We start from the raw sequence: 25133 nt of genomic DNA on the forward strand, positions 1-25133 counted from the left end.
AAAAGATGGTGACTATTTGGTTGTTTGGAACACCCTTAAAAATATAAAAATCAGCCACTAAAAAAAGCTGGTTTACAAAAACAAAATAAAATGGTTGTTACTTTCTTAACAGAATTCACAATGTGAGTTACTGCGACACCTTTAAGGTTCAGAGGAGTTTACTTAAAAAAACAAAACAAAAAACTAGAATGACTTGACCCCTTTCCTCTTTCAAGTCCAGGTTCAGACACCTATTGCTGCAAAAATGGAATCAATATCTGTGTTCTCAGCAGCTTCTTTCCACACAGGGCCAGGGCTTCCTTCCAGGAGCAGCTGCTTAAGGGTCCCTGTTGTGCTTAGGGATGTATCAATGCTGGAATGTTCTTCCTGACTCAGAGACCCACCTTGGTAAGCTGGGAGGATGAGTGATGCACTGTTCTCACAGACCCCAAAAAGCTCAGGAGACTTTTGCCCACCAGTCTTTGGAGCTGCCTTCAAGAGTGCAGATGATCTGATCCTCCTCCAGCAGAGCCGTGCCCTGAGGTGCTGCCTTGGCCAGCGCGTGTGTTGTGACCCGTACAGGAGGTATTTACGGACAGATGTTTTGATACAGCACAGCTTTTTCTTCAAGCTTAAGGGGAGCAAAGTGTACAAAACAGAACTTTATCAGCTACTGAAGTGTTAATTCATTCGGAATTTGGAGAGATTTTGTAGTTACTTGTTTCTGTCATTTTCCTTATCATACCACGGAAACAGAACAGCACTTGTACAACAGTAGCCAAGGCAGTCTAAATAAAGACAACCCTTGCCTCATATATTTGTTACCATAAAACATGCAGATGATTTAAGTTGCATTTTCATCCTCCCTCCTAAGTATTGGACATTTGTTAGCCTTTTAAAACCTTTTTAAATCACAAGTGACTGAAGCTAAACAGAATGCCCATGGTCAGAGCACCCAGTAACCTCAGCTAGTGATCCTGAGTTTTAAAAGAATGGCTTAGACCACTGTGTTTCACTATACTATAGCAAAATACATAATATTGAAATACAAAGTGTTAGATTCAGAAATCCCACACCCATACAAAACTACCTGCATCCTTGAGCCTCCACATGGTGTAGCCGGTTGCTTTTCAACAACTTGTTACGCAGAAAATAAGCTTCTGATTTGAATTTGTTGGTTTTGCACCACAGAATAGCTTTTCTGAGTGCCTCTGACAGCTCCCCAAATGATGTAGCTGTTTGGACCATCTGTACAAGAGATCCAGCGTGCTGTGATTTTGCTATCTGAGATGAAAATGGTGATGACTTTGCTTTAAAAGGTGTTGATGTAATGCTTAGACCCTGAAACGAACAGTAACAGAAATAGTGTTTTAAAAAGATGATGTGTCTGATCCTTTCTGCTGGAAGGGAGCAGAACACAGGGATTTTTGTGAGAACATTCCTTATTTTATAAGGAGAAAAGGGAAGAGCAGTCTTGTTTTGTGGAATACAAGAAGCAGATATTTAGTATTTGTATTCCTGTCTCCTACTGATTTGGTCTCTTGGTCTACAGACTTGGTTGACAAATCAACAAATGGCCAAATTCCTAAGCAGAAATAAGTAGTGATTGATTTTCTGTGCAAAGCTTCCACACTAACCTGAGTTGTCAGACAAGCAAAAATAAGGCAGGAAAAGGGGACATTTTCAATCAGGGATATCGTGTTTCAAGTATTACAGTCTTTAAGATACAAAAAAGAAACTACTGTGTAAAAAAAAACCCAAACCACCAATTTAGCATGTAAAACAATACCATACAAACCTCTTGTGTTGGATGTCTGGATGGCCTAAGCAAGCTCTTCACATCAAACCCTGGATGCTTCCCTACAGAGAGAGAAGAGAGTTCCATTACAACACTGAGATGGTTTTATTTCTTTGCACAGAGATGCCACAGAGCTCTCAGCAGGCTCACACCTGTACTAAACATTTCCAAGCAAACTCAAGGGGACTACACTCATTGTGCATTGCAGCTGGCAAGGAAAGAAGATCATGGAGAGGTTTATAGGTGGCTGCAAAGGAGAACTTAATGGATAAAAGCTTCACACAAACATGTAGATGGCTGCAGTCACTGGCCATAGCCCTGACTGCAGAAGATTTGGGCACAGTTCAGAACTAGCAAGCACAGGATACTTGCATCCTGTACCTTACAGCCTTATGTACTCTTGTATGGACTGCACACATTGCCCATAGCTTCTGAGCTATGCAAAAGCAGGAAAGTACAAATAACTATTTTCAGGACCTATATACTACATTCATTACCTGCTTCTCTCCAGGCTGCATCCTGTTTAAAAGAAACACCCCACAAAAATCATGATACTGACATTATCCACAGCTTTATAAAGGCAAGGGCACATGCAGCATTCTCTTCTTCCAAGCACAGGGAGTTTGTACTAGAACCACACTGTGGGTAGTAGAAGTGCTTGGCCCTGTTGGACAGAAATTGCAGTCAGTCTCTGAGATGTCAGAAACCACTACACTAGCACAAGGCTTTACCTCTCCTGGCTGTGGGAACCACAACTGCCTCTCCAATGTCCACGGAGCACAGGATGCTATGGTCTTTCATGGCACTTGTACAGGTCTCAGATTTTCTCTTTTTCCCAACCTTTGATACTGCCTCTGGCATTGCTGGGAAGAATTTCTTCATCCAGCTGGTAGACTTTTTTGTTGTAAGCATTTTAGCCTTTTGCTTCTTTGCCTCAGAAGGTATGTTAACTCCAAGGAAGTCGCTGATATCAGAAGGGAAGGTAAACCCCTTGATATAAGGGGTCTGTTGGGTCTCAGATACCAGATGAAGCACTGTTGACAAGGCACTGTACAAGGACATGAGGGTCTGCAATACACACCTGTACTGAATCCTGTAGACAGAGGACAAAAAGGAATGGAGTCTCCTCTAGCAAAACATGATGCTCACTGAACAACTACCTTCAGCTCAACTGTCCTTTTCCCTATTTCCCCTCAGTACAAATTTACCTTTTTACACTCCATCATCCTGCTTTCCTTAAGTCTGAGCTTTAAGGAACTGTTCCAGATCAGAATGCAGAAGTGACTTGTAAATTCCTGATCAGAAGCCCCTCCACTTCCATTGAGTTTTGCTGAGTGCCACACTTGGGACCCATCAGGTTCTTGGGTCATATCCAAGGTGCCATGAGGTCTTCCCACAAAAGCACTCTGCACCAGCTCAGCCCTGATGCCATACAATTGCCTGCTCTATGTTTCCTGGAGTTAGAAGATTTCTTGTGCCACAGAAAGTTGTTCTAACAATGTTGTTACTCCTTCAGCTACAGACAGCAGTTATTCTCCCAGACAGAGAGAGATCAGAACACAAATTTCTCTAGAAAACTCAGTAGCATAATAGAAAATGTTTAACCCAGCCTTTCCATTTCAGCATGAGGCAGGACTTACTCCTTACTGCACAGAGTACCTGGTGTTTGTGGCAAGCTGACACTAACACTGTGATTTCATTAAAGCTACATACAGTTTGCCAAGATCCAAGAACAAAGCCTTCCATAAGAGCGTGTAAGAAGTCTCTGTCCACTTGTACAACTCTGCAGGTGCTAGAATCAAGTCCAAAGGCATGGAGGGACCTCCCTTCTCCTACTCCCAACTGAATAAAACTCCCTTAGCAGCAAGGCCTAATTACAAGCCCTTCTCTCTGACAGGCACATCAAACAGGCGGACACAAACAAGACAGACTTTTGAACACACAAACCAGAGCCGGCTCAGGAGCCCCGAAGCCACAGTATTCAGGAGTATGAATTCCCTCGAGCAGAGGTGTTTAATGGACAAGCTGAAGATTACAGCAGTTAAGGTTAAAAAAATAAACAGCATGTAATGAGACTTGCTGAACACACCAACTAGAGGCAAATCACAAGGCGACATCCTGGAATAATCTGGGAGATTAGTATCCAACTCTTGGATTGCTCAAGGCCAGAAGAGCTGCTAGCCAAACAGCATGAGGTTCCTACATAATAACTTGAAAAGAAGGTGTTTGGCTGTCAAAGAAACTTCAAGTTGCACGTATGAATTGCACCGTTGAGTCCATCAGCAATACAGGGCCTACACAAAACCTCGTTTTGGTTTCATGAGGTGCTACTGGTGAACTCTAAGATCATGTTTTTGTAGTGAAAAAAGGATACAGAAAAGCTTTACAGCAACAATCCAGTAGACGTAGTATGAGCTTGCAGCCTCCCAATACCTTCAAAGCCACAGTTTCCAGCATAGGCTGGCTGGGAACCAAGCACTCTGCGTGGGCTTTGGATGCATTTTTCCTGTGTTGAGACAAGGATGAAGAGTTGGTTATGATCTAGCATCCTCTTCCTTTAGCTCTGCAGATTGAGTTAATGGATAGTACAAGAAAAGGGATCATGACACTTACTTGGGAATCAGTTCTACCAGAGTTTCCAGGCAGCCCAACAGATTCATTTTCCATAGGCGCTTCAAACATTGCTCTACCTAGGAGAAAAGCAAACTCCTTTGACTGGTATTTTGAGAGACTGTGTGCCCTGGTCTAAGAACTGTCACTATATTAAATGATACCTCCTTATCAGTTTAACAGCCCACACTGCAGGTTTGTGTGATGGCATGTTCTGGGATATTTCTGTATCTGCACTATGATGAAAAACATTCCTTCATCACATTTTTTAACCTTAACTGCTGTAATTCTACTGTAAATATAGAATTAAGTGAAGGACTGGAGTAGGCCATGATTAATTGGTGCTGCATGATTTTCCTGCTATATACAAGGGCTTTTACTACTGGATGTCAAGAAGGAAAACACATAAATCAAGAAGGTAATCACCATTCCTGCTCCATTTCAAAAGAGTTATTTGAAGACGCTGACAACCCCTTTCCTGGAAAACTGACAAGGTGTTCACTTTTCATCTTAAAACAGAAAGTATCTAATATGTAGGATAGGATTATTATTCTTCCCTCCCATTATTACAATTATTTGAGGATTATGTCCCTGTATTATTCATGTATGCAAAGGTATGGAATTCTACCTATTTCAGGTCTCAGCATGAGTATCGGAGACCAAGGCTGGAAAACTGAAGTTGCACTTGTTGCACAGGGCCAAGAAACCTATTGGGCTCAACTGTGAGAGAACAAAAATGCACCTGCTCCCAAAATTTTTGCACGATGCTCCGGGCGCCAAGTGCTACTCCAAAGGCTTTTCGGGGAGCGGTATCTGGGGGCCGGGAGTAGCCAACTGCCGGGTCCCTGCCGCCCAGGCGGGGTTGGTGCTCACCTGCTGCAGGGCCAGGTAGGGCCGGTGCCGGAGCAGCCTACTGTGGTACACGTAGAGCACGGCGCGCAGGACGCGTCCCTCGGCGGCCAGGCCCGGCCCCGACAGCCGCTTCCCGGCGATGTCGCACCGGCGCCGCAGCGCCGACAGCAACCCCACTGCGGGCGAGATCCGGGCAACGCCTCAGCACCGGGCATCACCTCAGCGCCGGGCACCGGCACCGGCCACCGCCTCAGCGCCCGCCGCCGCTCCGGCCACTCCTCCGGCTCCCACCGACCGACCACCCACCACAAACACCCGGGAGCCGCTTCAAACACCCCCCAACCCCTCGGCACCGCGCCGGGACCTGCGGGGTGCTGGGCCCCCAGCGGCACCGTGGTGCTGTTCGCGGGCCAGGGCACGTCCAGCCGGTTCCAGGGCACGGCCCGCCCATCCCACGCCGCCCTGGGCGCCGCCATCTTCCCGCTGCGCGCGGCGAGCCCCAGCGTGGGCGGCACCATCCGGGCGGGCCGGCGGGGAGAGTCGTGGGCCGGACCAAGTCACACCGAGGGGGTGCGTCATGGCCCGGGGCCTGCGCTGACGCCCTGCATTCCTAAATGCCATAAGCGAGAAGGGAAATAACTATAAATAATGAGTGTTATTCACACTTTCTAAACGTCGCAATTCTCCACTGTGTGCCTCGGGAGCTGTGGCCGTTGTGAGCCAGCGCAGCAGCAGCAGTGGGGCAGTGCAGGGGGTTTCCTGGGGTCGACCCCAGTCCCCAGCCCTGCAGCTGTGCCCTCCCATGTCACACACAGCCCTCAAAGTGCTGAAAAAGCTGCGCGACCGGCTTCACACCTGGAGCAATTCATATCCAGACTAGAGGATATAGTCTTAGGATGTACCGGGATGGTTCAGGTTGGACATTATGAAGAATTTATTTACAGAAAGAGTGATCAGACATTGGAATGGACTGCCCAGGGAGGTGATGGAGTCACCGTCCTTGGGGGTGTTTAAGGAAAGAGCAGATGTGGCACTCAGTGCCAGGGTGTAGCTGACACTGGTGTTGGTCACAGGTTGGACTCAATGATCTCAGAGATCTTTTCCCACCCAACAGATACTGTGATTCTGGGATATCAGCATTCTGGGCAAGGAAGGGCCTTGCTGCCCATGTCCCAGGTACCCTCCTGGCCATCCCAATCACTCTATGCTCATAGCCCCTGCTGTTGGAATTTGCTGTGGGATGGGCCATTGCAGGTGCCCCAAGGAGTTGATTGCTGTAATTTATTAGTGCTATTGGAATAGTTTCCTATCAAAATTATTTTTGTGGTGTTCTGAGTTCTCCTCCTTCAAGACATTTCCTGCATTTTTCCCCTCCCTGCCTGAAGTTGAATGTACTCTTCTCCTACTTGCAAACATTGGTGCAATTAATATATTTTTCTAGAAAAGAGTTAAATTGAGCACAATTTTTGTACACTCTTACATTCTCTTGATTCCATTTTGTTGCACACTTACTCTGTTCTTTTAAGAAATCTCATACAAATACAGATAAAGTCATGTGCCTTTAAAAAGAGCAAAAATTGGCATTAATGGTTGCACCTGTAGATAAGAGAGATAAGAGCAAACCAAGAGCTAGAACTGATAAAAAGCTGCTGTGAAAACTTGCCCAGCCTGGAAAACGAAGTTTTAAGCTCCCTAGACTAAAAGTGGAGGTTACAGGGTGACTGGAAAAATGGAGCCTCCAGGGTGTGAGCAGAGGATCGCAAAGGTCTCTGTAGCTGAGCTTCTGAGGTGTTTTGAACATCCTTTAAGTGAGGAGCAAGCCTGGGCTATCTGCTTTCAGTGTTGCAGAAAAATAGAGCAGCTGGGCCACAGGCCACCGCTCCGTTCTGTGTTCATAAAGGGTTCTGAGAGCATCTTTATCCATGCTGATGGTACTGCTTCCTTCAAGGTCTACCAGAAGTCTGGTAAGAGCATAGGTACCTGCAGATGCCAAGGGTTTTTCCCATAAAAGGCTGAAATGTGAGGACAAAGTAGAGGAAATTTCATTTCCCCTGCATTTTTTGGTTTTCTTTTCCCCTCTTTTTTCTGGGTATGTTGTCATGAAGCTATTCTCCTGCCTATACTTCATTTCAGAGGACTGTAGATGAGTGATAATACAGATGTATGACCTACGAAATTCTCTAATAGTGCTCTATTGAGTCATTTGGTTCTAGGGAATAGCTGTGATGAAAGCCTTCTACCAGTTATGTTATTTGAAATAAATAGTCTGAGGCTTTGTTATATGTACTGCTCTGTTCATCTTCCAGTGTATGGTTCCTTTGTTATGGTAACTCTCACAGCAGATTTATAATTGGTACTTTCCCTTTTTTTGGTCACTATGTGTAGCCCAGCAAGTGGTAATAACTCTGTATTTTGTAGGGCTGGGTTGGGCTGCAGTGGAGGTCAGTGCTAGGCTAACTCTTCATGGACTAGAGTGGGTAGTAAAGAATAAAGACAAAGATCCTGTGCCTCCCCTGGAGGTTGGATATCAATTAGCAAACAACAAAATGCAGTAATTGTTACTTTGGCTAATGCTCACAATAATATGAGTCTCCTATGGTGTTTTCCAGGACTCCCCAAATACAGGCCTACTTTCCCCAGGTAGGACTGACTTTAGACAGAGGAGTTAGTTACCTTATTAAAAACAATGCTTCCTCTTCCCCTCTCTTGAAAAGGGTTCTAAAAGCTGTTTGTCAATGCCTGTACTGCTGTCTTTCTCCCTTGACCCTCGTTTTTCCCTTTCAGATGTTGGCAGCATTCAGCAGTCAGAGGACAAGGTAAGCCTGTGTCTTTGCCTTCATTGTGTGTGCAGGTACAATCCTCTTGTAGTAGAAGGCCTGCTCAGGAGATGCAGATGTCTTGGGAAAGTATCGAGGTGCTTGAATTTGCTGTGAGAGTGACTCCTCTGCAATCTGGAAAAGGAAACAAACTGCTTGGACTGAACTCAAGTAAGACAATGAGACTGGGAAACAATGTGCACAGATGCTGTGTACTGTGGCATAGGCCACAGTCTTGTTGCCCTAATGACAGATATCTTAGAGGTGCCAGTTGAGGCCATTTAAAAACTTTAAGCCAGCTTAAATGGGGGGGTATTTCTCATCCTGAGAGATGTACTCAGTCCTCAGGAGCAGAGGAGTATGCACACATGGCTGGAAAGTAAGAACTGTGATGTTCTCCACAACACTTTGTGCTGTATTGCTTCCTTGGTCTCTGTCTGTAGCTGTTGGAGTACTTGGGAGGGGTGATCTATGAATCCCTGGACTGGGGAATTGACAGCCAAGTGGAGCGAGAACTGAGTGATCCTTTGGAGAAACTGCTGTGCCTCATGTTGAAGCTGGATGACAAGGCAACAAAACCACCAGTCACCCTGCAGGATGTTATCAAGGTTTCCTTCTTCCTTCTTAGTAAATATAGCTGCTTTAGAGGAGTTGATGGAACAGTGCTGTTGACCAAGGGGCAAGACCATTTCTGGGAAAAAGCTGGGTGGACTGTTGGAGGACAGAGAGGGAACATTGGCTTTCCCATCAGAGGGGAAAAAGCAAAACCATTTGTTTGTAAGTGCCCGTGGAAAAGAATTAAGAAGGAAGACTGAGTATGGCTCTCCCACAGCTGTGTCTACAAAGTTCTTCTGTACACAGTCTCCAAATTCATAACGTAGAACACTATGGATATTTAAAAAACTCCCTTTCCATAGTATTTGGCTTCTGCAAAGGCTGGGATTTTAATGTCTCAAACAGATATTTTACTCTCAGCCATAATTTAAATGTATGAGAAACTTCCCATCCCTCTGTCTGATCAGGGCAGGGAAAAAGAACAGAGCAAGTGACTCCATCTGCTGTGGGTTGTTGTTCTTTGAACTGGAGGCTTCCCCTTTCAGGTGCTTGTTTCAAAGCACACTTTATGGAAAACAAGATAAATTACACAGCTACTTCCATTATTGTACATAAAAGATTGAATATCTTCCTTCTTTGTTCCTCTGTATCTGCAATAGAAAAAAAATATAAAGGGGCAGTGAAGAAGATGATTTTTAACCATGGATTGAGGAAACAGAATCTTGCTTTATTCCATCCTACCATGTTATTTTTTTAAAATTTCAAGATCTTTTTTTAAATAGCTGCACTTTTTTCAGGCCTGTGAGGAGCACTTGTCCAGGCCTTCTGAGGCTATCAGCCATTATGAAATGACCTGTAGGAATCTGTTTACTGAATATATGGAACTACAGAAGCTTGTGACCATCATCCAGACCTCCAAAGAAGTATGTCTAGGATTACCCATTAGCTGCTATTCCCTCTACCTTCACACACTCACCAAGTTCTAAAGTAACCTTCTCATTGCACTAGAAATGGAGCACCTGGATGAAATTCTGTTTTCACTATGTGAATAGCTGTTGTCTCTGGACCATTTTTATTTTTTGTAGCATTTGAAAGTTTAAGTGTTTGGAACTTCTTGGCTTTTCAGATAAATAGTAGTAATTTATGCTGTATAGATAGAAAATCACTGAGGAGTGTAGAGTGATGACCTCATATGCTTGCTTTTCTCAGAGACTGAGAAAAATGGATGTGGAAGATTGGATGGAAAATCCCATTCAAAAGAAGAAAACCCATGGTGTAAGAAATTTATTTTCTTCATTATGGGGGACTGGGTTTTTTTTGGTCAGCATTGGCTCTCTGAGGCTTTCCATTGATTCCTCTGTGAAAAATAGAGCACAAATGAACACAAAATAGAGCAAATGAACACAAATTGAACTACTTAGGTTGTTCAGGAGCCTGAGTAGTTAAAGACTTGTTTGCAAAACAAGCTGGGGAGTGAAGATGAAGTTAAAACTATTTCATATGTCAACCTCATGTGGGCTTTTATTCTACCCAAAGATTGTCTTTGTGGTCCAACTTAAACCACTTCTAAAAATGAAGTTGGAGGCAGTCTTTGGAGTAAATGCCCACAAGTAGTTATGCAGACTGTTTCTTCCCACAAATGAGCCCCAAATTCTAGCTCTTGGCAGCAACTGACACCTGCCAAAAGCAATCTGTTCCTTTCTCATAGCTGGACTGAAAACTCCCAGAAAACTCTTTGTTGTTGATAGTCCTGGAGTGCACTAGTTTACTCTTATTTTGTGGGATCTCTGTTGGTCAGGACTGGCAGGGACTGAAGGCCAGTAGCACTGTCCATCTTTGTGTTTGAGCAGCTCCAGCAGCTTGAACAACAGAGTGAAGGAGGGTGAGGAGATGTCACTCCTACCTTCTGTGCACTGCCTTTCTTGGCTTTGCCTTCTGTGCTTCCATAGATGTTGGACTGTGTGTTTAGGGTAGGGAAGGCAACTTACTGTGCTTTTTTCAAGGCCCTACACAGCCAGGGCTCAGTCAGAAACAAATAGCTCTTCAGGCTGGAGCTCTGCCCAGCATAAACAAATGCTCTGTAGTCTGGAGTCTGTGGAGACAAACAGCAAGCCCCTAGAGACTTGTGGACTCGCTCCCTTTGTCTAAATAGCACTTGCTTTGAAGCGTGCTCAAACTATTCGTATGAAAATGTTTGTGAAATGTGTGTTTGGGCATCTTCTCAATTTTGTGATCTATTAAAATAAACTGGCAAGCTATCTCAAACCACAAACTCATCAACTGCTGTAGCTCTTTTCTGCAGGGAATACATGAATAAATACATGGGCTTTGCTGTGTGGCCTGAAGGCCAGTGTATTTGGCCTCTGCTCCTTCAGGAGGCATGAATTCCAAAAGCTGGATGTCTGTTGCAAATCCTCTGCCTCTAGTTTCCAAGTCCCTAAGCACCAGCTGATGCTCTGACAATCTCTTGAATTTAAAATAACCAGGATGCCAGCTTCTCTGGGGTCCTACAGGTTAGAGCTGATGTCTTGAGTGGTGCTAAGCAGGTAGTATGCTCTACGGACCACACTTTTTCATGTTGACTGATACAAAACAGATCTTCTGAAATGCAGACCACAGCCTGACAGCGTGCAGTGTGGAACCGTTTCAGCAGAGCTTACATGTCCCAAGTTGATGTTCACCTTGAAATCTATGCAGTGAGGTGTGTTAGAAACATAACTGTCTTAGCAATCACCTGTTGAACTCAAGGTAATGGGTTTAGAGTGTTGTAGCATTTTATGTTGCACTTCATAGGTTGTGGAAAGTTAAGGTGGCTTTTGACAATACATGGGATTGCAAAAATAGAGTAATTGCAGTGATCCAGTCAGTAGGGAAATAAAAGCATGAGTGATAATGATGTTACCAACATCTGAAAAATGTTTTGGGTGTGTAAGTTGCTCTGAAATAGTCAGCTGAAGGCAATTCTTGTCCCCAAACTAATGTGGCAGTATTACAGTAGAGAAGTCTCTCTTCAGGTCATATCTCTCAGTCAAGTTCAGTCACCATGTGAAATACAGCTCTATAAAGTGCAAATGTCTTGGGGTAAGCTATTTCGAAAGTCTCTAGTACTGATGAGCTTGCCCAGACACTTTTGTGTGTTCTCCCACACAGTATTAAATGTAGCCTAGAAAATATGGCAAGTGTTTGGTCATTCTTTGAGAGTTCTACTTTTCTGGAGTTGAGGTATGACTACCAAATCCAGGCTAAAACAATCCAACAAAAATATCTGCCTTCTTGAGGGCAGCCATCAGTCAGAGCTTGCATAAGACTCTTGTGTAATTATACCAAGATATCTGAAGGGATAAGTAGAGAGAAGATGCTTCATACTGTAAGTAGAAAACAGAGAGAAGCCTAAGACAGATACTTTGTTCTGAGGCAGTTTTCTAAAATGTTTTGCTTCCCTTTCACTGTTTATAATACAATGACTTGTTCTTACTCAATTTGCCACTGGGATCCAGATAAGCTGTTGATTTAGCACTTCCATTACAATGTAGTCTAAACATGCTATTGAGATGATTTTTTTTCCTGTCTTTAGCTTTTGTTGGGTTATACTGCATGCCTGAACATCCTCAGATACTAGTACAGAAACAGGATGAGCAGATGTCAGGGTTTTTATCTTGTGTCTCTAGGCTGAGACTGCTAACCTATGCTGCTGTTAAGTATGAGATCCCTTGTCTACTTGTCTTCCTCTTGTTTCTGGACAATTCAACCCTTGGTTTTCTGAAAATTTGGAGGATTTAATGGTAAGATTTGGGATTTAATTCCTAGTGTTTCCTAGGAACCAGTAATAGGAAAACACTCTGGCACCTGAAGCACTTGCAGAAAGAAAATGGGTCTATTTATTTACCTGGCAGCAAAAGCTGTATTTTGCTGGACTACATCCTTAAAGTTAATGTCAAATTTTGGGAATGAGCCTGGTGAGCCAGCTATAGCTTCCTTGTTGTAAATTAACTCCTGCAAATAAAAGCAATTCTCTGCTTTGGTACTGCACTCTGATCTGGAAGTGAGTAGAAGGGCATGTTAAGGACAAAATTCTGTGGTTTTGAATTACTTCAGCTGCTAAGTGTGCCCTGTTACATGGAGGGAAGGAATGCTGCTCTGTGAGTTCTAGCCAGCTACTGACTTAGCCCTTGCTGGTTTCGCCAAGGCATCTCTGTGGCCCAGTGTCGTCTGTGAGCTGCAGGCTGGTGTGAGGCTGCGCAAGGTTGCTGAGCGACCACGGCGTTGCGGGTCTCCAAAGGAACGTGTTCGCTCTCCCTATGAGCTGCTTTTGGATGACATTCAGCACAAGAGGTACACCCTGCGGAAGGTGAGTGACTGGAGTCAGCAGGCAGCTTTGGAAACATTCACTCTACTTCCTTTCTGGGCAGTATGTGTTGAGACCTCTTCTCCAAAAGTGTCTTTTTCAAAGGTACATCGAAGTCCAGAAGTGTCTGGGGGTCCCTCTGAGCTGGAGCTGTGCATTAGATCACCCTGTTTTTCTACCCAAGTACTTAATTTCCAGGAACTTTAAGTCAGGAGTAGCCACAGTTTCATGAATCAGGACAGTAAACCTCTTCTCCCTCCAGGGTCAACCACTCACTTCCCTGCAGCAGTTTTTCTGTCCTGTGCACAACAGGTTCATGGAACGCAGTCTTGCTTCCTTGTGCTTTCCACCTTGGACACTTGTGTCCTTCCAGGCTCCTTAAGCTTAGCTGCACCTGGGATCTTTTACTTGTTGCTTTGCTTTCCCAGATGCTGCAGTGTGCATGCAAGTGCAGAAGCACTTTTGAGGCAGCTCTCTGCTCAGCCTAAGGCAGAGGCCTCTGGGCAGTGCACTCAGCTACTGCAGGAATTTATTCAGGGTAAAAAATGTTGAGCTCCTCACAGGGAGGAGCAGAGACTTCCACCTTCACCACTTGGTGAAGATGACTGTGGCAAGCACATTTCTCTCTGTGCACCTCAATAAAAAATCCTGAGAGAGAGAGAAATGTGCTTGCTACAGATGACCAGATACAAAAAACATCTGGGGTGTCTCTAAAGGCTTGTGATGCTCTTTGCTTGCTGCAGCTTGAGCTGGGAATGATGAGCAGATCTAAAACATTGGCACAAGGCCTTGTGGCATTGGCGTGCTTTGCAAACAGACGTCTTGGCAGAAGATGAGACACAACTCTTCTTGTAATAAAGAGCAGTATTACAAAAAGTGAAAACTTTGCATACTGCACTAGCAGGTTTTTTCCCTCTTTGTTAGTGCTGCTAGAGTCTAGCAGGTTTAAAAGCTTCAGCTAAACCATGCACCTCTATAAAATCCCAGCTCTTGCTTGGCTTGACTGTGGCTCCACCCTCCAGGTAATGTTCTGTCATGTGTTTGCAAATGGTATCTTGATGGATCTATAAATTAATAGTATTGGTAAAGAGACAGTGCATCATAACTAGCTTATATTCCATGTACTATGTATCAATGCACTGTGCAGTACAGAACTGTAACTCAAGGTGGCAGGATGATTTGGGTCTTGATTTTCTTTTTTTTTTTCTTTTATTTTTCTTTCCCTTTTTTTTCCTTTTAGTAACTCTTTCTTTGGTCCATGAGAAGTACAAACATGTTTGAAGAGCAGTAGTCAGAAATGCTGAAAGAAAGCAGAGTGCAACTGCTCAGGTCTTTGTGAAGTCTCTTAAACTAGGATTTCCCCATCTGCAAAGCTATTTTAAAGCTTCTCTAGCAAACAGTGGTCTAATTTGCAATTGAATGAAAGCACAGCTAGTGTGGGGAGCTGTAGTGTTGTTCTACCTGCACTCCCACGTGTTCTGAAGTTGTACACACAAGTGAAAGTAAATGGCACGGCCTCAAAATACGAATAAGTGAACAAGGCAGCTAAAGACATGCATGTGCAATTGACTTTTTTGTCAGTTCTCCCCTATGCAACAAGCACAGGGCTTGATGCTTCACATGAATATCTGCCCTGCAATTCTATCTTGCTATTGTTCCTAGTTTATGTCGGGCTGTATGCCAGCCTCTGGGACTCTGGCTTATGCATACAGCTGCCTGCTGCTACAGTTCCTGTTAACCCGTTCAATTGCTCTCCTCCCTGGAGCTGAGCTTTTACTGGTGAATATGATGTGACCATGGTGCTTGTTGGGATCACTCTTGACATTAATATATGAGTGCAGTGTTTTCTAGCTGCTTTTCAGAGCAGTTCGAGCTAGAAGGCTTTGTGCTCCTTGTGCAAGCCTCTAAGGGCTGTGCAGTACTTGTGATTGCCTCTGGTTTGCCACAGGCAAATCTTTCCCTACCAAAACCCCATATAAGGAAACATCATTATTCCACACTTCCACTCCTTGATTTGGGGGGTTGGTTGTTTGTTTTGTGGGGGGTTTGTGTGTGTTTTGTTTGTTTTGGGTTTTTTGAGGTGGGTTTTTTGTTTGTTTTGGGCTTTTTTTGTTTTGTTTTTTAGTGCTTTCCCCATCTCCCCTGTTCCCAAATCCTGATTTGTATCATTCACTGTGCAGAGTGTTTAAGGAGCAGAGAAAGAGCTATTTCTTAAGCATCACTTCTGCTCTTTCAGGTGACCATCAAGCAAAAGCACAGGGCCCCCAAAGTTGAGGTAGCTGCTCTGAAGCCTCATCTAAAACCGGTAGGTGACCTGGTGCTGCATCTGATGATAGCAAAACAAGGTAATTCTGGAGGTAACAGGACATTTTGAAGCAATATAAAGCTAATACTTTAGCTACTGGCTTGTATTTGGGAGTGGGTTATATTAACCATACTTGACTTTTGAATAGACCCTCCTGCAAAACATGGTACTAGAAAAATGGGAGTTGACATCTTTGTAGAAGAAAGGTGACCAATCTTCCTACTTCCTCCACTGCTTCTTTAATTTGCAACATTTTTTGGTCTTGAAAGAGCTCCTGGAGTTCTTAATTTCAAATTTGAAAGTCACTAAATTATTCTACTACGCATAGTGCTGTCTCATGTGCAGGGCCCAGTGCTCTCTTGGGTGACAAGCACTTGTAAAACAGTGCCATTGCTGATGCAGTTGTTCTGTCACCACTGGTCTCCTTGCTCTCTCCAATGGCTCTTTGTGGTGCTATGCTTTACCTGCAGATGTTGAAGGTGCAGCTGAAACAGTGTGTGCCACAGGAGCCCAGGTGGCATGAACAGCTCATGGCAGAAGTAAAACAACCACTGAAGCTTTGGGCAGCAGCACAGGAAAAGAGGGGCAGGCCGAAAGGTACCTGCTATAGAGTGACCTAGCAAGCAAGCAAGTGAAGTCAGCATTGGCTAAAAATAATAGATGGCCTTGGAAATGAAAGCCCACTTATCTTTTCAATAACATTTGTAAGGGTGGGAAGAAATACAAATTTTGTGTAATAGAGTTGGTATGGCATAAGAATAGTTATTTCTAAAAAATCTGTTTGTGGCTTAATAAGACTCAAAAGATATTTCAACTTGCCCTTCTTTTTATGAATGTTCACATTTGTCTGTCCACTAAGTGAGATTACAGGATTTTGACCATCACTTAAGAATAAAAAATTACATAACTACCAGGACAAAGCCTGGCTAAATCTTAAATTTCAATGTGTGGGTATCAAATTTGTCATTTTCTTGTCCCAGTTCTCTCTCATCTAGTCTGTGAGTATGAGTTTTTTTGTTCTCCCTCTCCCCTGCAGAAATGCTTGTGGCATCAAATACTGCCTTGATCTCTCCAAGCGTCAATTTCTTACATCTCCAAGATGCCAGTACTGAGTTTAAATCTGCCAACACTAAAACACAGCAGCTGGGAGCAGGAGCTCAGGTAAGGCTTTAGGTGAAAGGACTATGGAGAGGCATGCATACTTCAGGAATTAGAGCTGCAAGTATATACATAGCCTGGAAGGTCAGGAACAAATCCTGGTGTAGGAAAACTTGTCTCAAAAGTGAACAAATGTGGTACTACTGGGTTCACTAAAGTCCTTTCCTTTACAGAAGCTCATTTCATCTTTAAACACTTCTGTCTGGCATGACTGCAGCCTATAGGTACTCATCTCTTCTCTCTGACCAGAGACAGCATCCAAGGGAATGCTTCATCCAGCCTGAAGCTGAGTCAGCAGAGGTTTAAGTTAGTTATTAGGAGAAGGTTTTTCACCTACAGGGTGTTTGGACACTGGAACTGTCTTCTCAGCAAAGTGGTCACAGCACCAAGCCTACAGAACTCAAGAGGCATATGTGTGACTCTTGGGGTGGTCGTGTGCAAGGGCAGGTGTTGAACTTTGGTGATCCTTGTGGGTCCCAACTCAGGATATTCTATGATTCTGCAGAACAGAAGTCTGCTCTGGTCTCTTAAAACTAGATCCTGCTGAAGTTATAATAGCATGGGAGCCTGGCCAACATGGACCAGAATATTCCCACTCTTACCTCACGGTGAGACATTTGATGTTAGATGTATTAATGTATTTTGATTTCATGTGGTATGTGAGCTCATGGAAGGAAAACTTAATATGATGTATTTTGAGGAAGGAACTTCATGGGTTCCCACTTGTCTGTCCGTGGAGTTATTTTGGGAGCACTGTTCTTCAGGAAACCACAATGCACAGTCTTTGGGTTCTTTAACTCCTGGCTCTGTCATGAAAAGCTTGACTGCTTGGTTCTGGGATTCAGTCTGAGCATATTCCAAAATTCTGTGGAGCAGAACTTAAGCCCTAATACATCATGTCTAGCACAGATGCTCTGGCATACAAACAGGAATCTGTTTTCTGTAAATACTTCTGTGTGAAATGCAGTTGCCTAACTGAGGAAAACAGATATGAATTATAAAAGCAGAAAATCTTAGCTATATTTGCCCAGTCTGAGCTACTTAGAAGAATGTTCAGCATTGTGGTTGATGTATTACTGCTGAACTAGAAGGACTTTCATATGGAGACTAATATAATCAAATTTGTTTTTTGCTTTTCTAGACAAGTTAGAAACAATGCTGTTGAGATAAAGCATTGAGTTTGAATTGAATGAATGAGTTGGGTTAGTCACAGTCTTTCGAACTGTTCTCCAGTGTTGCTGTGTGTGAGCTGGAACCAAGAAAATGGTTCCAACGTATTCCATGGGTTGTGTGGGGATGATTATGCAAAGTTGGTTCCTGAACAGATGCAACTTTAGTACTAGTATCCACTATTGGACTTGGGCAAGAGAGAACAGGTGAATTGGAAACTTCACTAGCTTGGCTGGAATTTCCTAGCTGTGGAGTGCAGGGGGAATTAACTTTATATTCCAAGAAGAAACAGACAGTTTCTAAATGTACCCCACTGATTTTTCTCTCTGCTCCACTTCTGGCTGAGCCTTGAACATTTCTGATCAGTCGTGGGTGTCCTGGGTTTTGTTAGGCAGCAATACCTCTGATGAAGTGGCCTTGGTGTCTCTTACATGCAGATTATGAACATCCTGTCCTTTGGTCAACAGGAAACCACTCCCAGGCTGCCTGCCAGCACCTGCCTTTCCTCCACCAGGCCATCAGGAGTATCCTGCATCAGCACAGGTCAGTGCACTTCTGGCTGCACATCTAAACCAGGTGACAAAGTACAGCCAGTGGCCTGATGGGCTCCCAAACCCTTGGGCTGGGCTCAATGAATTCTTTAATTCACCTGGAGATACTTTGCAGAAGTTCCAATACTAAATAAAGAGTCTGGAGAGGTGCCCTTATAAAATAATTTCTCTGCAGTTGACTGAAGCTTGTGTAGCTCCTGCAGCTTCAAAACAATGATTGCATATCCCCAAAGGCCTGACTTGGAATTTGCAGTAAAAGCTAAATGAGTGGTTTGAATATTCAAGTTGAAAGTGCAGCATTTCATTTTATTAAACTAAATGGTGCTAATGAAGCCTCATCAGTGCCTACTGACAAGCATAATTACTGTAATCTCTGCTTTTTATATGATCTGAGCAGATGGGTTGGAGGGGGAGAGATGGAAGCCTTGCTACCTTCAGAAGGCAGTGCTGTGCTTTTGAGTGTCCAGCCCGCAGGGTGAATACTTAGAAACTGACAGTGGGTTTTCTGCACCCTAAAACTCTCTCTTCCTATCCAGGTCTTGCTGCAAATTGCACTCCTCCCATGAGTGCACCTGCACCAGGAGACATTAAGCCTAAGTGTTTCCTGAGCACTGGCCAACAGCAGCTGCCTCCTTATAGAGGAAGGTCCAAATCTTTAGAGAGAGGCCTTCAAAGCAAAAAACTTGTAAGTCCAACATGTCAGCAAGCAACCCTGGTCTGATATATCTGGTAATGACTTGCACCTTGATCCTCATGAAAGCAGTAAGCATGCTCTGTGGTTTTTGTCTTGGGACATATAGTACAACCATCTGAAGTTGGTATGTTATTCTCTCCTTGGAGACATCTTAAGAGAAGACTGGATGCTGTAGTGTCCTTCTGGTAGCTTCCCCCTTTTAATGACATGAAATAAAGTTGTTTTCTCATACAAGAAGAGGGAAATACCATTACATTACTTGAAAGTGTCCATCAAGGCTTCCTCAAGCAGACTGTAATTGAGAGTGGAACTATCCTGCTTTCTTCATGTCCATTCCTTTTCTCTGGATTCTGATATGCTCACAAGTATCTTTTAAGCTGCAGTAAGGGACAATAAGTAGTTAACAAAATGTGGATTGCACAGCATTAGTGACTTTTAAATGTATAATACATGTATAACTGAAGTTATCAAGCTCTGAATGATGGTTGTGGGAGAAATGGTGGGATCTGTGTGCTTCCATGCAACCCTCTGAACTATGGCCACACTTGACAAGGTGTGTTGTGCTCTTGTCTTTCTTTCCTTCTGCATTCCTCCTTGCCCCACCTTGGCAAGTCTCTGACCACTTTGATGCCTCTTTTTTTCTGCAGTGCGGTGGGGGGTGCAGGTGTGTTCGGGATTAAAGCACAGCTGTCTCTCCTGGCAGACTGTGAGACCACAGCTTCCATTTGTATGGGGCCATTAGGTCTTGGGAAAGAGAAGGGAAAGAGTGTGTTGTGCTGTGGAAAGGAATTTTGTATCCAGGAGAGGCCAGGGTGGCATCTGTTCTGTGGCCTATTCCAAAGGGTAAAATGTCTCAAAGGAATCTGATTGAAAATTGTAGCAACCACTCACCTGCCTGTAGTAGTTTCTCTGCTGGTGTTGTCAGAGTCACCTGATACTCCCCATCACAAGCAAAATGAGGTTTTGGACAAAAATGCTCCTGATCCTTTGGGACCCAGTTTTGAGATGACCTCCCCAAAGAGAGCTGCTTTCTTCAACTTTATCTGATGTTTAACTTCTGTCTTTCAATAGGACTGTCCCTTTCCTACTAAGTGCCCATCACCAACCATTGCTGAGCTGATTGGAACCAGTTATGCAATGATGGTGCTCGAAGGGCAAGGCCTCTTCCAAGGAGGTAGTGATGGTGTCTTTCCAAGAGCAAAGGTATGTTTCTCCTTCTCTTTGTGCTGCCCTTGCCTTTTCAAAAGCTGGCTGGTTTCATGGCCCTCTGTGCTGAACTGCAGAGACACCCTCTGCCTCAGCTTATCCTGTTCATAACAGCTGATCTGAGTTTGGTCCAAGACTGGAAAAACTTTTTAGTGTTTGTGCAGTGTTGGCTTCTAATCTAGCTTAAGCTGTGTAAATTGCCTAGAAAGTAGCCCAGCTTTTGCTTGTTACTTCTTGCAAGGAGCCTTGCTTCTGATTTCCATGCAAGGAGAGCTGACTGCCATGGCCGTTGATCAGCTCTGAAATCCCAAAGTAAATAGCTGGAATTTGGTACTCCTAAACAGTGTAACAAAGGCACTTCACTCAGGCTCCCACACCAGAGTTGTGCTGACTCAAACCACCTTGCCAAGTGGACGTGAAGGTGGGGGAAATGAGGGGGACAGGGAAGGAGCTGTATAGCTCAGGACTGTTGGTTGTTCACATTTATCAACTTCTGCCTTATCCCTGAGTCTCCTTTAGAGGGAGTGTGGTAACCACTCCTCCAGAGCAGATGTCCTGAGTACAGGCCCTTTGCAACACAGATATGAGGAAGTCTGTGTTTCTTGGCTTTTAGGTCATTTTTTTTTTTGCCCTCATTTATTTAGCAGTATGGACAGAGTCAAAGGTTCTACTAGCAGAGCCATGCTACTTCCACAAGCTGTCTGATGCTCCTGAGACTGAATCCTTGTTTTCTTCTCACCTTACTGACCCTGCTTTAACTTGCCTGCTCTATGACTATTCTAAAATGGCTTTCTTACCCACTGTTGTTTTTTAGCTTTCTCAAGTTCTACTTCTCAAGATAATATCACTTCTGACTGCCAGCTGTGTATGAATGTGCTCTTTTTTATAAAGTTCAAGCGACTCATCAGCTTCCTTATGACTAATTTTTTGCTTCAGGATTGAATTCAAATTTGCCCTGATTTAATCTCTTTGGGATTGCTACAGTCTACCTCAAAGAATGTCTCTCTTCTTCCTTCTCTCTTAACTAGCTACTGTTACACTCTTGCACAATACAGCTATTGTTTGCTCAAGAACCTTTTTTTAAACTCCTGTTGTCTGGCAGCTGCCCCAAACCTCTACATTATAAAAACACTGGCCTACAAGTAGGAATTTTCTTGCCTTTTTAGCTTTTAATTCCTGTGTCTTTGCTATCCTTTATTGGACCTCTGTTATTGTATATGAATCTAAAGCCTTTAGAAGGTTTGTTTACGTGCTTGCTTTTTGGCAGGCAGTGGATACTCTTGGTACTAAGATGTTTCCCATTTGCATTCACAAATAACTTTCCTTTCCACAGATCTGTTTCAGCTGCCAGAAGCAGATGTTTCTTAAGTGGCCTTACAAATGTTACCTCTGCAGCAGGTGAGCTGGTACAAAAGGACTGAATGAGGAGGGAGAAAAAGTGAAAGAACAGTGCTGAGAATTCTCAGTATTCATAAGTTTACTACTGGGTTAGGACCAGGTTGCTGAGCCCTTCAGCTTTGCCTTACTGCACAAGCCAGGCTGAAGTGTCTACAGCTGGCGAGGATGTGGAAAATCTTGTCTCTGAAGTAGTATCTCAGTTTTAACTCTTAGTGTTAAGTCAGCAATAGCCAAATTTCCTGTGCTAGTATTAAATTAGTTTTTCTGAGATCACCCTCTGTGTTTTGCTCTAAAGATTTGCTCTAACTTCAGCCAAGGGCTTGAACAGGTTCTGAGAGAGGGTCTACACCAGAATCTTCTGTTGAGGACTGAAAAAGAGAACTCCAGACCTTGTGACTGAGAAAGGAGTTGAGCCTACTTGTATCCACTTATTTGTCAGAGGCTTTCTGTTCATGGGAGAGTGAGAGAGGAACTTCAGGCTCATCAAGACTCACTTAAACCTATTTGAAGCAGTTGTGAAGCACTGAATTGATTATAAGCAGCAAGTAAACAACCACTGGAAATTGAGCAACTGTCCGGTGGTAGTGCTGGGTGAAGTGTAATGAGCATTTGCACATAAAGCCTTGAAGCTATGGATGTTGATGCATTTCAGATGATTTAAACTACCAGAAATAGGAAAACTGGCAAAATGAATAGTGGAGTTCTCAGTTTGTTCACTTTGCCATCAAGTGATTATGCCTCAATCATGGATTCAGACTTACTTGGGAATGTCCCCTGAAGCTGCAATATTGGTAGCTGCTGAACTTTACTGAAATGATAATGCTGGAGACTTTTGTCTTTCAGGGTTGTCTGCTGTGACTGCTGTATTAAGGCAAGTCTAGTCTTTACAACAGCATATGGGAGTTTTACATTTTCTGCTTTCCGTCCTCCTCACCTAGTCATAAGAAGCTTTCCTTCATCCCACTGATACCTCAAATCTACCCTCTAGCTTGTTTCTAAGAAAATAGAAGAGGGAATAGTATGATGTGTAAAAGTAGCCAGGGTGACACAGATATCTCTTGTCATACTCAGCTAAAACAACTCCAGTTCTTCTTTCCTTCCTCCTGTGTAAAGTGGTTGGGATTACACTGGGCTCTATTTATACATGGGTCAGAAAGTTCACTGCATTAATGTCTACCTTTTAAGTGCTCCAATAAATCAATTACATGGCATGCAAATTATCCTGATGAGAAGGAGGATGTGTTTCCCTGAGAACTCAGGTGACTTGTGTTGTGATTTTAGATGTCCATGCCCTTCAGAACATGTGTACATCTCCCACTTCAATTCCTAAGATTTTTGAGACTGTCTGGAGAGGAGGATCCAGCTACTCAGGAACAGAAGAGCTCCAAGTTGCTACATGAAATAGAGCACCAGCAGTATTTTGGGTAAGCTGGGACAGGGTTGTTCTATCTTTACCTTGAAAGATGTCACCAGTTACTTACGCACAGCTACAAACATGCAGACAGCAGTATGTAATATTGGGCTGGTCAGCTGAGTGAATGGCTGGTTTCAGCCACTGGTCTAACTAGTCCACATTTCTCTGGAAGGGTTGTGGATTTTAGATGACTCAAAGAGAGAAAGTGTAGGTGCTCTGAAATGCATTTTCTGTTTTAACTGTCAGGTTTATGACAAGGATTTAGAAGTGTCCATGTTAGCCCAGATGTAGAAGGTTCCTTGCAGTAGCTTCATAGTATGAGAATTTCCAGACCTCATCACATTCTGTCCCTCACAGCTGGAGGTCCACTACAACCCAGGAGCAGCCCCTTTCTACCTAGACATGAAATATCCTAATTGTGGCTCAGGTGTAACTGACTGAATAGTGATGCCACAAATGGTTTCTGAGTCCCTCCATGTACATACAGACCCTTTCCTTTTTGTCCCCTGAAAATTAATTATTCCAAAAAGAGTTTTTGGCAGTTCTGGGTGATAAAGACAACATGCATATTTAAGTGCAATATACAGGACTGAAAACATTTATGTTTCTTCTTTCCAAAACAGTTAAATTTTCTACTGGGCAAACTCATACCTTCTTTTTCTTCCTGTGAAACCATTCTTTATTGTAGCCACAATAAAGATACAGTAGTTTCTGGTTCCAAGGCTGGTACTTCAGTTGCCAAAAATTAGGAGTAGTGTTCATTACTGAAGTTAACTGCATGGGGCAGGCAGTGGTTTGGTCTGTGTTGTAATGCAAATGCTGCAGAAGAGGCCTGAGAGACTGCATTACTGTCATGCTGCAGGATGGCAAAAAAAACTCCTACTGCATGAGGATGCAGCCATAACCTTGGACCAGACACAGATATCCATTTGCCCTTTGGCCAATATACTATCAATAGAGAGAAGCTGTCAGCTGTTCTGGTGCTTTTTAGCCTTCCTAAGTGGTGCTGTTTTTGAACCTATGCATTTGGCTAAATCATTTAGCAGCCTGGAAGAAGGGTGGAAGAGCACTATGCCCTCTAACAGAAACCCTGGGTCAGCTTTCCTGCTTTTGTTTTTCTCTGCCCCTCCAGTGTACCCGTTGTTTTGGAGCCCCGTGGCCTAGCACAGCCCCTGTGCTGTTACACAGGGACCATGGCAAACTGGCTGACTGCAGACATCTGTACATGGTGTGAGCAATACCTATTGAATGTGACTTCCAGTCAACAGCACAGCATCCCTCTCAGGAGATTTTCCTGGGCTTGAACCAAACTGGAATGATTCTACCATACATTTCTTCTGTCACTTCTTATGTACCTGAAATAAATGAAACAGCTTTATGCACCTTCTGACATAAAGGCCTGAATGAAAGACCTCCCTGCTGGTTAGTCTAAGCAGGAAGCACAGTTAGCATTTCTGTATTGTGAAGTTTTCTAAAGCTTTGTGGGTTTTTAAACTGTTGTAATTCTTTTTGTGTCTTGGGGAAAATAAATGTTGAAGTATTATCATGCTTCTAGCATTTCTTTCTTTGCACCTGCAGCTGTCATTGTTCCGTGGCACTTTTTGCATTCATTGCTGAGCAGACTTCATCCAATGTACTGAGCACAGGAAAACTTTTAACCAAAAACCCCCTTTGTGAGAGGCTTGGAAAGTGGAGCTCTCAGTTATGTGATCACATCATCCTGCATTTTGCATACACTCCTTCCTTACTACTCGTAGCACTTAAAGCTCACGGTTTTGATGCATGTAAAATGACAGTTAGAGCTACTCTGTCCACTTGCATTAGGAAGCTTGTTTTGATTTTTTTTCTTTGCACTATCATGCTTTGGCACCAGAGCTTTCTGTGCATGTCACAGAAATACCTCTTAATGCTGTCATCACCTGAAGAGCAGAGAGTTGTTCTTGAGAGATTCTTGCCCATTGCCTTGGCCTTAAGCCTTTGCTCTGGAATAAACTGGACTATTGCAATATTCCATAGATTTTTGTGTATGTTTAAAACAAAAAATGAGATATTGGATACTAGATTTATTTATCCCCAGTAATTGCCTGTATGTAATGGCCTGATGGAGTTGGCCTTGGTGAGTTTTGCAGGGCCTGGATAGACAGTGTTGAATGGACTTGTAGCTGGAATGAGTCATGCTGAAGAAAATAACGGCTGGGAAGCACCAGTTCTAGAGGAGAAGGGAAGAAAGATGTCTTTAAGCTGAGCTCAAAGTCTGCATCCGAACTGCCAGAAGGGTCAAT

The 25133-nt window shown here is 43.6% G+C and overlaps 2 protein-coding genes across 7 annotated transcripts; one reads left to right on the forward strand and one right to left on the reverse strand.

The window, feature by feature from the left end:
* Positions 1-68: 68 nt before the first annotated feature.
* On the reverse strand, positions 69-6006 carry NEPRO (nucleolus and neural progenitor protein). The gene is given in 10 exon segments (XM_053932305.1): positions 69-610; positions 1070-1320; positions 1778-1839; positions 2509-2870; positions 3725-3802; positions 4152-4283; positions 4391-4467; positions 5261-5415; positions 5604-5739; positions 5741-6006. Coding segments are annotated over 10 exon segments (1761 nt in total). The 5' UTR covers positions 5861-6006; the 3' UTR covers positions 69-222.
* LOC128782138 (protein spire homolog 1-like) lies at positions 5926-24399 on the forward strand. 6 transcript variants are annotated; one of them, XM_053932352.1, is made up of 17 exons: positions 5926-6154; positions 7849-7879; positions 8024-8055; positions 8499-8663; positions 9408-9533; positions 9820-9885; positions 12797-12958; positions 15192-15260; positions 15731-15857; positions 16297-16421; positions 18026-18131; positions 18676-18824; positions 19905-20036; positions 21373-21437; positions 22281-22308; positions 22719-22861; positions 23984-24399. In XM_053932352.1, exons 1-17 carry the CDS (start codon positions 6146-6148, stop codon positions 24153-24155), a joined length of 1707 nt encoding a protein of 568 aa, XP_053788327.1. In that variant the 5' UTR covers positions 5926-6145; the 3' UTR covers positions 24156-24399. The 6 variants fall into 6 exon arrangements, with proteins under 6 accessions (XP_053788327.1, XP_053788292.1, XP_053788321.1 ...); XM_053932317.1 differs by lacking the exon at positions 7849-7879 and having other exon boundaries at positions 6050-6154; XM_053932332.1 differs by lacking the exon at positions 9408-9533 and having other exon boundaries at positions 6077-6154.
* The last annotated feature ends 734 nt before the right edge of the window (positions 24400-25133 follow it).

The sequence above is a fragment of the Vidua chalybeata genome, chromosome 2 (genome assembly GCF_026979565.1).
Source record: "Vidua chalybeata isolate OUT-0048 chromosome 2, bVidCha1 merged haplotype, whole genome shotgun sequence".
Classification (NCBI taxonomy): Eukaryota; Metazoa; Chordata; class Aves; order Passeriformes; family Viduidae; genus Vidua; species Vidua chalybeata.

Coding starts and splice junctions, on each gene's coding strand:
- LOC128782138 (XM_053932352.1), top strand. Junction 12,959..15,191: donor AGAGGTACACCCTGCGGAAG/GTGAGTGACTGG, acceptor CTGCTCTTTCAG/GTGACCATCAAGCAAAAGCA. Junction 21,438..22,280: donor AAATGTTACCTCTGCAGCAG/GTGAGCTGGTAC, acceptor TTTGTCTTTCAG/GGTTGTCTGCTGTGACTGCT.